This window comes from Trichomycterus rosablanca, chromosome 3, assembly GCF_030014385.1.
Source record: "Trichomycterus rosablanca isolate fTriRos1 chromosome 3, fTriRos1.hap1, whole genome shotgun sequence".
NCBI lineage: Eukaryota > Metazoa > Chordata > Actinopteri > Siluriformes > Trichomycteridae > Trichomycterus > Trichomycterus rosablanca.
Genome location: NC_085990.1, coordinates 54,409,392 through 54,422,360, shown reverse-complemented (window position 1 = coordinate 54,422,360; position 12,969 = coordinate 54,409,392). Strand labels below are relative to the sequence as shown.

Sequence of the window (12,969 nt, the reverse complement as noted above, 5' to 3'; positions counted from 1 at the left end):
AAGTCATCCGTTGCCAGAGACTTCCTGAGAAACGTCCCCAAACTGCCCCTACGACTTGAACTGACAGCACCTCCGTCCTACCAAGAATTTGAAACAGCTCTAAGCCTTATACAATGCGAAAGAGCCACTGGACCCGACAACATCCCAGTCGAGCTCCTTGTACATGGCGGTATAACACTCAAGACCTGCCTCTTCGCACTGATGCTCCGAATGTGAGAAGCAAGACAAGTCACTGACGACATAAAAAATGCACTGATTGTGACAATCTTCAAAAAGGGTGACCGGAACATCTGTGGGAATTACCGCGGAATATCTCTGCTTTCCATCGCTGGGAAGATCTTCGCCCGGATCATCCAAAATCGTCTTCAAAAGGTTGCAGAAGAAATCCTTCCGAAGTCACAATGTGGATTCCGTACAATCAGAGGAACAATCGACATGATTTTCTGTGCTCGCCAGTTACAAGAAAAATCACCTTAACAGCAAAAACTTCTATGTAGGGATGTCCCGATCACGTTTTTTTGTTCCCGATCCAGGGTTGGGCGGTATGATGATATTACCGTATACCGCGGTATTTAAAAATGGTGACGGTATTCAAAAATGGTGACGGTATTTTTTAAATGTGAAGCGCCAAATTTCTGCTTCAGGTTTACCTTGAAAACTGAGACTTTAGGACATGCGCGCATCCACAGTGAGGGAGGGGTGGGAGGGGTAGGCGGTTGGAGCTCGCTGATTGGCTGTGGGGTGCTCACTGGCGATAACACAGAGAGACGAGTGAAGAGCCACACTGGCTAGCATTAGCTGTGAGCTAACAAGCAGAAACTGAAAAACGGCTCGTCTTTTAATTTTTCAAAATCAACATTTTTTATCAGATCAAGCGGAAATGAACACGAGCGCGTGCATGCGCGGACATGTACTTATTTACTAAATATATCTTCAGTGTAAATCCAGCACAAGTGTTGAGAAAAAGGAGCAAACAGTAATAATAACGTTACGTCCAATCCGCTGTTCTGACTCTTGTCTGCCATAGATTTTCCTGCCTATGTAAGAACTATTTTTTCCTAAATAAAAGCGCTATATTAAGAAAAAGAACGTCTCACCTGTCGTGTAATGTGAATTATAAAATATATTGTCTGGTGTGTAGGGAAGAGATCGGATTTGTACCGTTTCCGTGCTCGTGTTTTGCACTGAGCTTGTGTGACATGTAAAGTAGCGTTCTCGTTAACCACTCAAATGTTTGGACTTTGAATTATTTTAACATTATTTTACATCACCGTCATCGCAACATGAACATTTACATTCATATTTTTTGTTACGGTATAGAACTTAATTCTGGATTACAGGCATAACTACCGTATTTTCCGCACTATAAGGCGCACCTAAAAGCCTTAAATTTTCTCAAAAATCTGCCATGCGCCTTATAATCAGGTGCGCCTTATGTGTGCACTGAGTTCCAAAATCTGTAAAAATGTTGTTGTGCGACTTTGGTAAGCGCTCCGCTTGATTGACTATCGCAGTGTTTCTCAACCTTTTTTCAGTCACGGCACCTTTACTAGTGTTCAAAATCTTGAGTCACCCCAGTCTGAAATGTGTTAAGAAGCACTTACCCTCTACATCCCTCCTCGCGCCACACACCCCTCCCCTTGCTGAAACCAACACGCGGTTGCGTATGGCGGGCGCTTCCGACACCCCCCCCTCCCCTTTGCGAGCCAACGCGTACGACTCGGTTCCTGTTATTCAGTTTGGATCTTTCGCAAACGACTCATCGCTGTACGCAGCAGACGCAACCCGCGTTTATTTATTTAAATAACATCAGAATGTTTTTGACGGCACCCCGGTTGAGAATGGCTGGACTATCGGACCATTTCCCGCTGACACAGGGACGTAATACGTACACTACGTATGCTGGCAGCGATAAACCAATCAGAGAACATTACGTAATACGTACAGTACGTACGCTTACCTCCGCCACGCCTCCAGTAGGTATCCTGTTTTGTAGACCGTATGTTTTAGCGCCTTATAATGTGGTGCGCCTTATGTATGGGTTAAGTACAGAAATAGATCCCGTAATTGAGACTGCGCCTTATAACCCGGTGCGCCATATAGTGCGGAAAATACGGTAATCGTACACGTTCATACACTTTTAAGAAATATCTGTAACTATAAACTAAGCAGTTAACTTTTGAAATATATTGAAGTGTTTAGCTGCTATTACTCGGTTTTGTGTGGGCAGAGAGAGATTACAATGCCAAAATGTTATGTGTTAATGTTTGTGTTAAAGTGTAATTGATACACATGCATTTATACTTATGCGTATTTATTATAGATCAGATAAGATAAGCAATGTTTGACGTTCAGATTGTTAAATCTTTTTATAATAAAACATTGAAATATTGTAATTACACTCAAGTGTGTACACTGTAAAGTTTGTCTGCGACACCCCCCCCAATACCGTATACCGTGGTATTTCCTGAAGACGGTATGACGTTATGAAAATCGGCAATATCGCCCAACCCTATCCCAATCTTTAAATTTGATCCCGATCTGATACCGAGTCTCAAACTGATACTTGTATTTTCTAGATATTGTGTAGATAAGAACTGGATAATACTGTTCACACAGTGCACACTTCAAGTACATTACAGTTATTCAAATTAATCCAATGTATATGTTTAACAACTGAATAGCTCTGCAGTGGTGTAGGGAAAAAAATGCCTGCATCCAAGCTATTGCTTAATGTTCTTTTATAATGTTCTATTATAGTGAGTGTGTTTTGACCCTTTGGGTCTTCCATAGTTCATGGAATAGCATGCTTGGCTAACACGATGACTCTAGCTGTTATTGTTTTGTAAACCAGAGTGATCCTTGACTCACACACCATATAAACAGTAAAATTCTACAGTAATGAACGCAGCTCTGCTCCCACCGCCTCGTGAAACGCTCGCATTGCAGACATTACACTTCATTGTTGGACTTGTTTCACTTTCCAATTTAAAGTATTTCCACACAGCGGACATGCTGACGTAAAACAAAAAATCGGGATTAGGATCGGGAGCAGTAAAGCCGATACCGATCAGTTAAAAAATGCCTTGATTGGCCCCGATTCCGATCTTTGAGATCGGATCGGGACATCCCTACTTCTATGATCTGGAGAAGGCCTACGAAAGTGTCAAGAGGGCTGCCATGTGGGAAGTCCTACGACGCTTTGGCTTCCCCAACCCCTTCATCCAACTGATCCAAGCCCTACACGACAGCATGACAGCACGAGTCATCCATCAGAACAACATATCCGAAGAATTCCCAATCACGTGTAGACTGAAACAGGGATGTGTCCTTGCACCTACCTTGTTTGCCATCTACCTTGCCCCCATGATGTATGAGATACCCAATAACCCTGGCATTGAAATGAGGTACAGGCTGGACGGAGGACTATTCAACCTGTCCTGTCTCAACTCTGGTGGATAGGTCACGTAACTCGCATGTCAGGAGAACGACTTCCATGACGTATCCTGTTTGGTGAACTCGCTTTGGGGAAGCAACCCCTCGGTGCCCCACTGAAACGCTACAAAGATCAATTAAAGCGGACCCTAAAATCCACAGGCATCGACCCCAAGACCTGGGAAGCATCGACTCAAGAAAGACCTCTGTGGAGAAGAGCGGTCAAACAAGGAATTACACTCTTTGAAGCCAACAGAAGAGGGGATGTGGAAGCGAGATGACAACGGAGGAAGGAAAGAGCACGGCAACCTAGAGCTCTTACAATACCCTGTGAAAAATGTCCAAGAATGTTTGCCTCAAGAACTGGCCTCATCAGCCATCAGAGAGCCAAACACTGACAGAGAACCAAGCATCGCACTGGAGATCTATCCTCAGACTACGAGGGGACGCCATCATCATGTTGCAGGGGCTGTGTTCTTTGCAGCAGTAATTGGTGAGGCAGCATCAGAGCGTGAGATAAACTGATCAGTCTTGGGCTGCTCACTTGACAGTTTCGAGTTGGTGGTTGGAAGGAGGTCACTTAACAAACTCACAACCATACCCGACAACCCATCACACCCCCTTCATGACCTGCTAGTCAGACAGAGAAGCACTTTCAGCAACATACTCATCCAGCTCTGATGTAACAAAATCTACCAGTTTGGAAAAAAAAGCCATTGTTAAGGCTCTGGGACAGTGAACCACAGTAAGAGTCATTATATACAAATGGAGAACACTTTAAACCTTCCCAGCACAGCAAAATTACAACAAGAACACATCAACAACTGATCCTGGAGGTCAGACAAACAAGCAAGAGTTCAACTCTGAACTGCTCAAAGAAACTAAAATGGTTTTGAAGATTCTGTAAGAAATGTGTGTGTGTGTGTTATAATCTCACCCCAGTATTTCCAGTTTACAGTGTGTGTGTGTTATAATCTCACCTCAGTATCTCCAGTTTACAGTGTGTGTGTGTGTGTGTTATAATATCACCTCAGTATCTCCAGTGTACAGTGTGTGCGTGCGTGTGTGTGTGTGTGTGTTACAATATCACCCCAGTATCTCCAGTGTACAGTGTGTGTGTGTGTGTGTGTGTGTGTGTGTGTGTGTGTGTGTGTGTGTGTTATATAATCTCACCCCAGTATCTCCAGTGTACAGTGTGGATTCTTCAGTGCAGCAGAGAGCAGCTTCACTCCTGAATCCTGCAGGTTATTGATACTCAGGTTCAGATCTTTCAGATTGGAGGAGTTTGAACTGAGAACTGAGGACAGAGCTGCACAACTTTCACCTGATAGATAACAATCAAACAACCTGAGAAAGAAAAGATGAAACATCAGATTACTGGAATCTGTGTGTGTAAATGCAAAGATATGTGTGTAAGAGTTTTTGTGTGTGAGTATATATTTATTAATCTCATCTCAGTTTCTTCAGTGTTTATTTTTAATTAGAATTTAGTCATCAAGAACTAAATTCATCCTCTCAGTTTAACAGTGGAGGAGAATAGAACAACAGGGAGTGGATTCTATTTACACAACCTGGTGTTGGACAAAGCTGAAAATTGCACTCATCAGAGAAGATGACCTTACTCCAGCCCTCGAAAGTCCAGTCCTTATGGTCTTTCACAAACTTCAGCCTGGCTCTTCTTTGCTTCTCACTGATGAAGGACTTTTTTCTAGCTTTGCACGACTTCAGCCCTGCCTCCAGAAGCCTGTTTTGAACCGTCCTTGCTGTGCATTTCACTCTAGCTGCTGCTTGCCATTCTTTTTGTAGGTCACCTAATGTCATCTTACGGTTGTTAAGTGACATTCTAATGAGGTGGCGGTCATCACGGTCAGTAGAGAGTTGTTTTTACCCTCTGCCAGTCTGTAGCTTTGTTGTCCTGTGTGTTCGCTGCTTGACCATGTTCTTATGAATCCCTGTTTTTAAAATTTTCAGGATGGAAGCAACCTGACGCTCATTGTATCCCTCTGCCAGTAAGGCTAGAATTGAACGTTTCTTTTCCTCACTAAGAAACTTTCCTTTCAGCTCTTTTGGCATGGTCTGTAGGTGTATTTTGACTACACTTAATTTTTGGGTAGTACTAGCACTGCTTTTGCCATCCAGCTGGTTCTATAACAAGAGAAAAATGATGACCGCAGCAGTGGTTTTTATACTATTGCTTGTTAGGATAGGATTTGGTTCAGATGATCACCGAAACAGTAACCCATTAAGTAGAATGAGGTGTGTCTGTGAAGGAATTCTCTTCAGAATGGCTGCTGTACATGTGGGGATGCTGATTTAAGAAAAAACTGGAGTGGTCTCTTATTTTTTTCCAGAGCTATATTTATTTATTTATATATGTACAGTATTTATTCATTTACAGCAGAGGATGGTTGTAAACGCAGCAGTAGCTTCACTGGAGCAAACTCATGTTGCGTCACTACATTTATAATAACAGTAAAAAGCTGCTGCTGTGATATTAATGAAGAAAATACTTACTCAGCTCTTCTGGATTCTTTCACCACTGGCAGCAGCTTCAGAAGACATTCATCTGATCTGAAATATTTACTCAAGTTAAACTCCTCCAGATCTTCTTCTGAGTTCAGCAACACAAACACCAGTGCTGACCACTGAGCAGGAGAGAGACTGGTTCCACTGAGACAATTGGAATATTCTGTTTTAGTAGTAAGTTTTGAGATTATATACTCATGTTTATAACTGGGTTCTATTTTGGTCTGGTAAGTCTGGACCTCCTGCACTAGAGAATGATCATTCAGTTCATTCAGACAGTGGAACAGATTGATGGATTTCTCTAGTGAGGGGTTCTCCCTGATCTTCTCCTTGATGTACTCCACAGTTTCCTGTTTACTGCGAGATCTACTTCCTGTCTGTGTCAGCAGGTCTCGAAAGAGAGTCTGATTGGACTCCAGTGAGAGACCCAGAAGGAAGCGAAGGAAAAGGTCCAGGTGTCCATTCTCACTCTGGAAGGCCTTGTCCACTGCACGCTTGAGGAAATCAGACATGCTGAATTTGAACAGATCAGACAGATCAGTGGTTTGTTGTTCTGTTGGATTTTTGCTGATGAAGCAGATAAATGCAAATAAAGCAGCCAGAAACTCCTGGACGCTCAGATGAACAAAGCTGAAGACCTTCCCCAGGTGCAACCCAAACTCCTCTCTGAAGATCTGGCTGCACACTCCTGAGTACACTGACACTTCTCTGACATCAATACCACACTCTCTCAGATCTTCTTCATAGAAGATCAGGTTTCCTTTCTCCAGCTGTTGGAAAGCCAGTTTTCCCAGTGCCAGTATCGTCTCTCTGGTCTGGTGAGGGTCAGGGTCACATTTCCCATGATACTTTTGTTCCTTGTGTTTGATCTGAAAGATCAGGAAGTGGGTGAACATTTGAGTCAGAGTTTTGGGGATCTCTCCACCCTCTGCTTCACCCAGCATTCTCTCTAGAACAGAGGCTGAAATCCAGCAGAAAACTGGAATGTGACACATGATGTAGAGGCTTCTTGATGACTTCATGTGTTTGATGATTTTACTGGCCAGGTCCTCATCACTGATCCTCTTCCTGAAGTACTCCTCTTTCTGAGGATTACTGAACCCTCGTATCTCTGTTACCTGGGCTACACACTCAGGAGGGATCTGATTGGCTGCAGCTGGTCGAGAGGTGATCCAGAGGAGAGCAGAGGGAAGCAGGTTCCCCTTGATGAGGTTTGTCAGCAGCACATCCACTGAGGCTGATTCTGTTACATCCCACACTGTTTCATTGTTCTGGAAGTTTAGAGGAAGTCGACACTCATCCAGACCATCAAATATGAAAATGATCTTGTAGGTGCTGCAGATTATTGATTTCATTCTTTTAAGTTCTGGAAAAAAATACTGAAGAAGCTCCATCAGACTGAGATGTTTCTCCTTCATCAGATTCAGCTCTCTAAAGGGAAGTGGGAACATGAAGAGAACGTCCTGATTGGCTTTTCCTTCAGCCCAGTCCAGAATGAACTTCTGCACAGAGACTGTTTTTCCAATTCCAGCGACTCCTTTAGTCAGCACAGTTCTGATGGGCGTGTCTTTAAAGATGTCGTTACATTTGATGGGTTTCTCCTGTGTTGTTGGTCTCCTGGATGTGGTTTCAATCTGTCTCACCTCATGTTCATTATTGACATCTCCACTCGAACGCTCTGTGATGTAGAGCTCAGTGTAGATCTGATCCAGGAGAACTAATGATCCAGGCTGTGAGATTCCTTCATTAATTCTTTTATATTTCTCTATCAGTTTGGTTTTGAGGTTCTTCTGATAAACAGAGACCAGCTCTAATAAACAGAAGAACATGAAGATAAATATCTCACTGTATGAATCAAAATGTTAAAAAGAGTTGTTAAATCATTTTGCCTTTATTAATGTTTATTATTATTATTAGAAATATCAAAACTGGACTGATCTGTGATTAAATCTGGACCAGTTTAGTTCTCCTCAAATAAAAGTGATGGAATAAAACCAGCAGCTCTTACTGGTCTGCAGTGTGTTGGCTAAATCTGTCTGGTTCATCTTCTTCAGGACAAGTAGTGTGATCTTCAGTGCCTCCTCTCTGAAACTACATTGATCCTCCTCATCCTTCACCTCAGGGCATTCTGGGTAATCTGCACTCAGTATCTTCTTATATTTATTCAGCTCATTCTTTAACAGACTGATGACTTTCTGCTCCAGCTCCTGATTAACAAATACACAATTATAAAACATCTAGAGAAAAACACAGTTACATTCAGCTCCAGAATTATTGGCACCTTTTGTAAAGATGAGTAAAATAATCATGATAGAATCTCTGCAGATCCTCCAGGTTACAAAGTTCTTACTTGTGGACTCACCTTGTAACACTACATCTACATTAATAATCAGACGCAATTCTCAGGCAGAGCTGTTCACAGCAACCGTTTAACACATCAACCACTACGTTTTTATCAAGCTAAGCAGAGAGATCAACACTCCAAGTGGTCACAGTACAGATACTCAAACTCTAAGCAAGCTCACTTAAAAAACATCTAGATGCACTAAAAACAATAACTGAGACCTGGATTGTAGATACGTATATCCATGAACACTAGCTTAACATATTTACATACAAAGCCCTCAGGCAGGTCCCAGTGGGTGTGGCATAAATGCACCAAGTGCCACAATATTTATACAAATAAGGAATTGTGTTATTGTTACATTACAGCTTTTTAATGGATTTTAGATCAGATGACTAAAACAGACAAAACAAAAGCTAACCCTAACACCCAACCATGTTTTGAACAGGAAGTCCTGAATAACTGAGTAAAATGGTTTCAAAACACTCAGGTGAATTTAAAAAGAATTACAACCTCTATCTAGCTACTATTGTTTCAATCATCTTTACCATCAAGGGGTGCCAATAATTTTAAAGGTATATTTGACTGTTCTATGAAAGAGTGTTTATTACAACAGATACACTGTAAATGTTTGTAAACTGATTAACCATCACACAGTTACAGGTATGAACATGGAAACAAATTCCACACAGAGACACAGATACACACCTCGAAAATGGAGTCCAACTTTTTTCTGTTGCTTCTTTCTGATTTCTTTAATTTCTCTTGGTTTCTGTGAACAACCAAATCATAGAGTTTAATGTAAATAATAACACATTCATTTTCACATCTGCACAGCAAACAGCAACAAACATCCAGCAGCTGTTTAACATCATCATACTGCCGTCCAATCAGAAACTCTCATCTTTCAGAAACTATAAACCGAGTTAATGAACTTAATCAGGTGGGAGTGAAGAACCTAATAAAATATAAAATATAATGCTGACCTCAGATCAGTAGAAGAATCTCCTCCTCTGAACTGTAAGGGAACGTACATTGACCCGTCACTCTTCATGGACACACAGCTGGGTTCAGGTGACGCTGATCTTTTACTTTCCACCCATCTAAAGCACAGAAGAAGAAGAACCACTGGAGTTTGTTTGTTTGTTTATTAGGATTGTAACGTCATGTTTTACACTTCGGTCACATTCATGACAGGAACGGTAGTTACTCATTACCCAAGATTCATCAGTTCACAAGTTTACATCAAACACAGTCATGGACAATTTAGTGTCTCCACTTCACCTCACTTGCACGTCTTTGGACTGTGGGAGGAAACCGGAGCACCCGGAGGAAACCCACACAGACACAGTCCCACCTGGGGATCAAACCCAGGACCTTCTTGCTGTGAGGCGACAGTGCTACCCACTTAGCCACCGTACCACCAAGCACAGAAGAAGAACCACAGGAGTTTAATATGTGATTAATAATGTGATTATTAAACTTGTATAGTGATGAAATGTTGAAAATAATCTTCATCTATTAATAAAATGATGATGAATAATGAATAAAGTAATGATGGCATACAAATAATTTTGAACATGGCCTACTAGCATTGCTAACATGCTACATTTGGGATTAAAGAACATCTGATGTACCATTTTAGTGTAAGTATAAATGTTTATATTTTTATGAAGCTACACCACCGTTCAAAAGTTTTAGAACACCCCAATTTTTCCAGCTTTTTTTTAATAAAAACTCAAGCAGTTGAAGTCCAATGAATACCTTGAAATGGTACAAAGATGAGTGCTGAACTGCCAGAGGTTTAAAAAAGTAAGGTTACCCAAAACTGAAAAATAATGTACATTTTAGAATTATACAAAAAGGCCTTTTTTCAGGGAACATGAAATGGGTTAACAACTTAAAGCTGTTCTGAAGCAATGGAGGTTGATCAAGCTTTGAAAGTTGGTGCTACCAATTCCTACAGGTGTTCCAACTTTCCTTGATCACTTACAACCCTCTCTGTCTGCATAAAAGTAGTGTTGGAACACTGTGGTACCATATCTTTCGTGAGCATTATTTGAACAGTATTGTACTGCAGAAAGTCTTGTGTTGCTATAAAAATGACAAGAAAAACAATGGAAGAGAGACAGACCATCATAACAGGGCCAGTGATAGCTCAGTGGTTAAGGTACTGGACTAGTAAACAGAAGGTTGCCGGTTCAAGCCCCACCACCACCAAGTTGCCACTGTTGGGTCCCTGAGCAAGGCCCTTAACCCTCAATTGCTCATCGTGTTCCGCTCATTGTGTGTAAGTCGCTTTGGATAAAAGCGTCTGCTAAATGCTGAAAATGTAAATGTAAATAACAGCTATAGAGAAATTGCGAAGAAAGTCAAGGTGTCGGTGAGTACAGTTTCCTTCACCATCAAAAGGCACTGAGAAACTGGAGGAAACTCTGACAGGAAGAGGTCTGGCAGACCCAAAGCCACTACAGAATCAGAAGACGGGTTTCTGAGAGTCAACAGCTTGCGTGATAGGTGGCTTACAGGACAACAGCTTGCGTGATAGGCGCAGGGCTCTAGAGTGCGACCAATTTGGTCGCACATGCGACCTAATTTCTCAATGGTGCGACTAAAAAAAATCTCAGGTCGCACCGGTGCGACCAGGCGTTCGAGGGAAAAAAAAAAAACGACACACATTAGGCCAATATCATGGTCTAAACCAATCAGAGATAGTGAAGGGCGGGACAATATTGTAGCGGTGATATGTGAGCGACATTCAGCTCAGCCAATCAGAATGCAGCACCAGGTGCGTTCGGACGTTCTGCCGTAAGTTTAGTTTTGTATACGAGACTCGCCGGATGTTCCAGAATGGAAGTTCGGGTTCTGGAGCTCGGCGGTGTAAAGTGTTGTAACGCTCACTTAAGTCCTGACTAAACAGTTAAAGTGACTCGACCCTGCCGTGTGCCTTTATTCCCACACCTCCACCACCGCACAGCAAAAGACCCGAAGCATCCCCACCGGACAGCGGCTAGGTGAACCGACCCTCTACAGTAGCAAGGGGCTAATGCTAGCGGTAAAGTGCCGCGATAGTGAAAGTAAAAACACGACAATATTTTCGTTAAGTAAAATATAAAAATAACTAAAAGACCAAAATATATTACAATACATGTAGTCAAAATACGCAGTTAGTGCACCGCAAGCGATTTTGGGAATCTGTGTAAAAGATTCAGTAAAGCCGATAATATAATGCACTGCATTTAAGATTACACTCTAACACACACACAAACATATACATATAATTTTAAATATACACACACATATGAATAGATATACACACATACATACACATTTACTCTATTATTTTTTTTAAGTGTGCTATAATTAGTCTGTAATACTATAATTAACTGTAAAGAAGACAGTGGCCGGCAATAGTAAATTTGTGACTGGTTCTAATACATTTCGAATTGAAAGGCTGAAAAAGCCCAATGCATCTATAAAACACATTACATGCCGCGATAAATGCACTGCCCAAGTGTCCCCCTCTCCCCACTGCCCTTCATTGTCAGGCAGCAGCAAACAGATCATCAGACGAGGCCATGTTGACCAGATTGTTAGTTATTTCCAAGTCAATATTGCCTGTATGGACAGTGATTTAAAAAAAAAAAAAAAAAAAAAAGTGAACCTGTAAAACTGCGGTGTTAAATGCGATGCGGTCGAAAATTTGGGTGCACCTAACTTTTGTGCTGGTGCACCTAAGAAAAAAAGTTAGGTGCACCAGTGCAACCAGTGCAAAACGTTAGTCTAGAGCCCTGAGGCGGCTTACAGGACAACAGCTTCAAGCACAGCTTAACAGTGGTCGTAATAAGCAAGTCTCAGTTTCAACTGTGAAGAGAAGACTTCGAGTTGCAGGTTTGACAGGTCGAGTTGCAGCAAGAGAGCCATTGCTAAGACGTCAGAATGAGAACAAGGGGTTTGTGTGGGCCATGAAACACCGCCAATAAACTATTAAAGACTGAAAGAAGGTGTTATGGACTGATGAATGAAAATTTGAAATCTTCGGTTCATCACGCAGGATTTTTGTACGCCGTAGCGTAGGTGAAAGGAGGGTTCCTTAGTAGAGATGTCCCGATCCGATCTCAAAGATTACCCAATTACCCAGATCTCAAAGATCGGGATCGGGGCCGATCAAGGCATTTTTTTTAACTGATCGGAATCGGCTTTACTAAACCCGATCTTAATCCCGATCTTTTGTTTTACGTCAGCATGGCCGCTACTTTAAATTGGAAAGTGAAACAAGTCCAACAGTGAAGTGTAATGTCTGCACTGTGAGCGCTTCACGAGGCGGTGGGAGCAGAGCTGCGTTCATTACTGTAGAATTTTACTGTTTATATGGTGTGTGAGTCGAGGATCACACCCGTTTACAAAACAACGTAGTGATGCACTCGTTTAATAAAGAAATAAATACACGCTATATTCACATATTGTCGGGAGCAGAACACTTTATTAACTTCTTCTGTTACGGTACCGAATAGCCGACAGTTGAGTCAAGCACGCTATTTCATGTTCTATGGAAGGCCTAAAGGGTCAAAACACACTCACTTCGCATAGAAACGTCCATCAAACCATCGTCACAATACAAGCACTTTAAAAACTGGCTTTCCTTCACAACAAAAGAGCCTTTC

At 41.9% G+C, this 12,969-nt stretch overlaps 1 protein-coding gene across 1 annotated transcript in view; it reads right to left on the bottom strand.

The window, feature by feature from the left end:
- The window catches only part of LOC134309979 (NACHT, LRR and PYD domains-containing protein 12-like), a 112,326-nt gene that overhangs the window by 81,521 nt on the left and 17,836 nt on the right, over positions 1–12,969 (bottom strand). The window contains exons 3-7 of the mRNA XM_062991483.1: positions 9,292–9,408; positions 9,014–9,077; positions 7,970–8,168; positions 5,950–7,771; positions 4,609–4,782 (exon numbers count right to left, since the gene is read on the bottom strand). Of these exons, the coding sequence (XP_062847553.1) occupies positions 4,609–4,782; positions 5,950–7,771; positions 7,970–8,168; positions 9,014–9,077; positions 9,292–9,408 (2,376 nt within the window). The remainder of the gene's footprint in view (positions 1–4,608; positions 4,783–5,949; positions 7,772–7,969; positions 8,169–9,013; positions 9,078–9,291; positions 9,409–12,969) is intronic.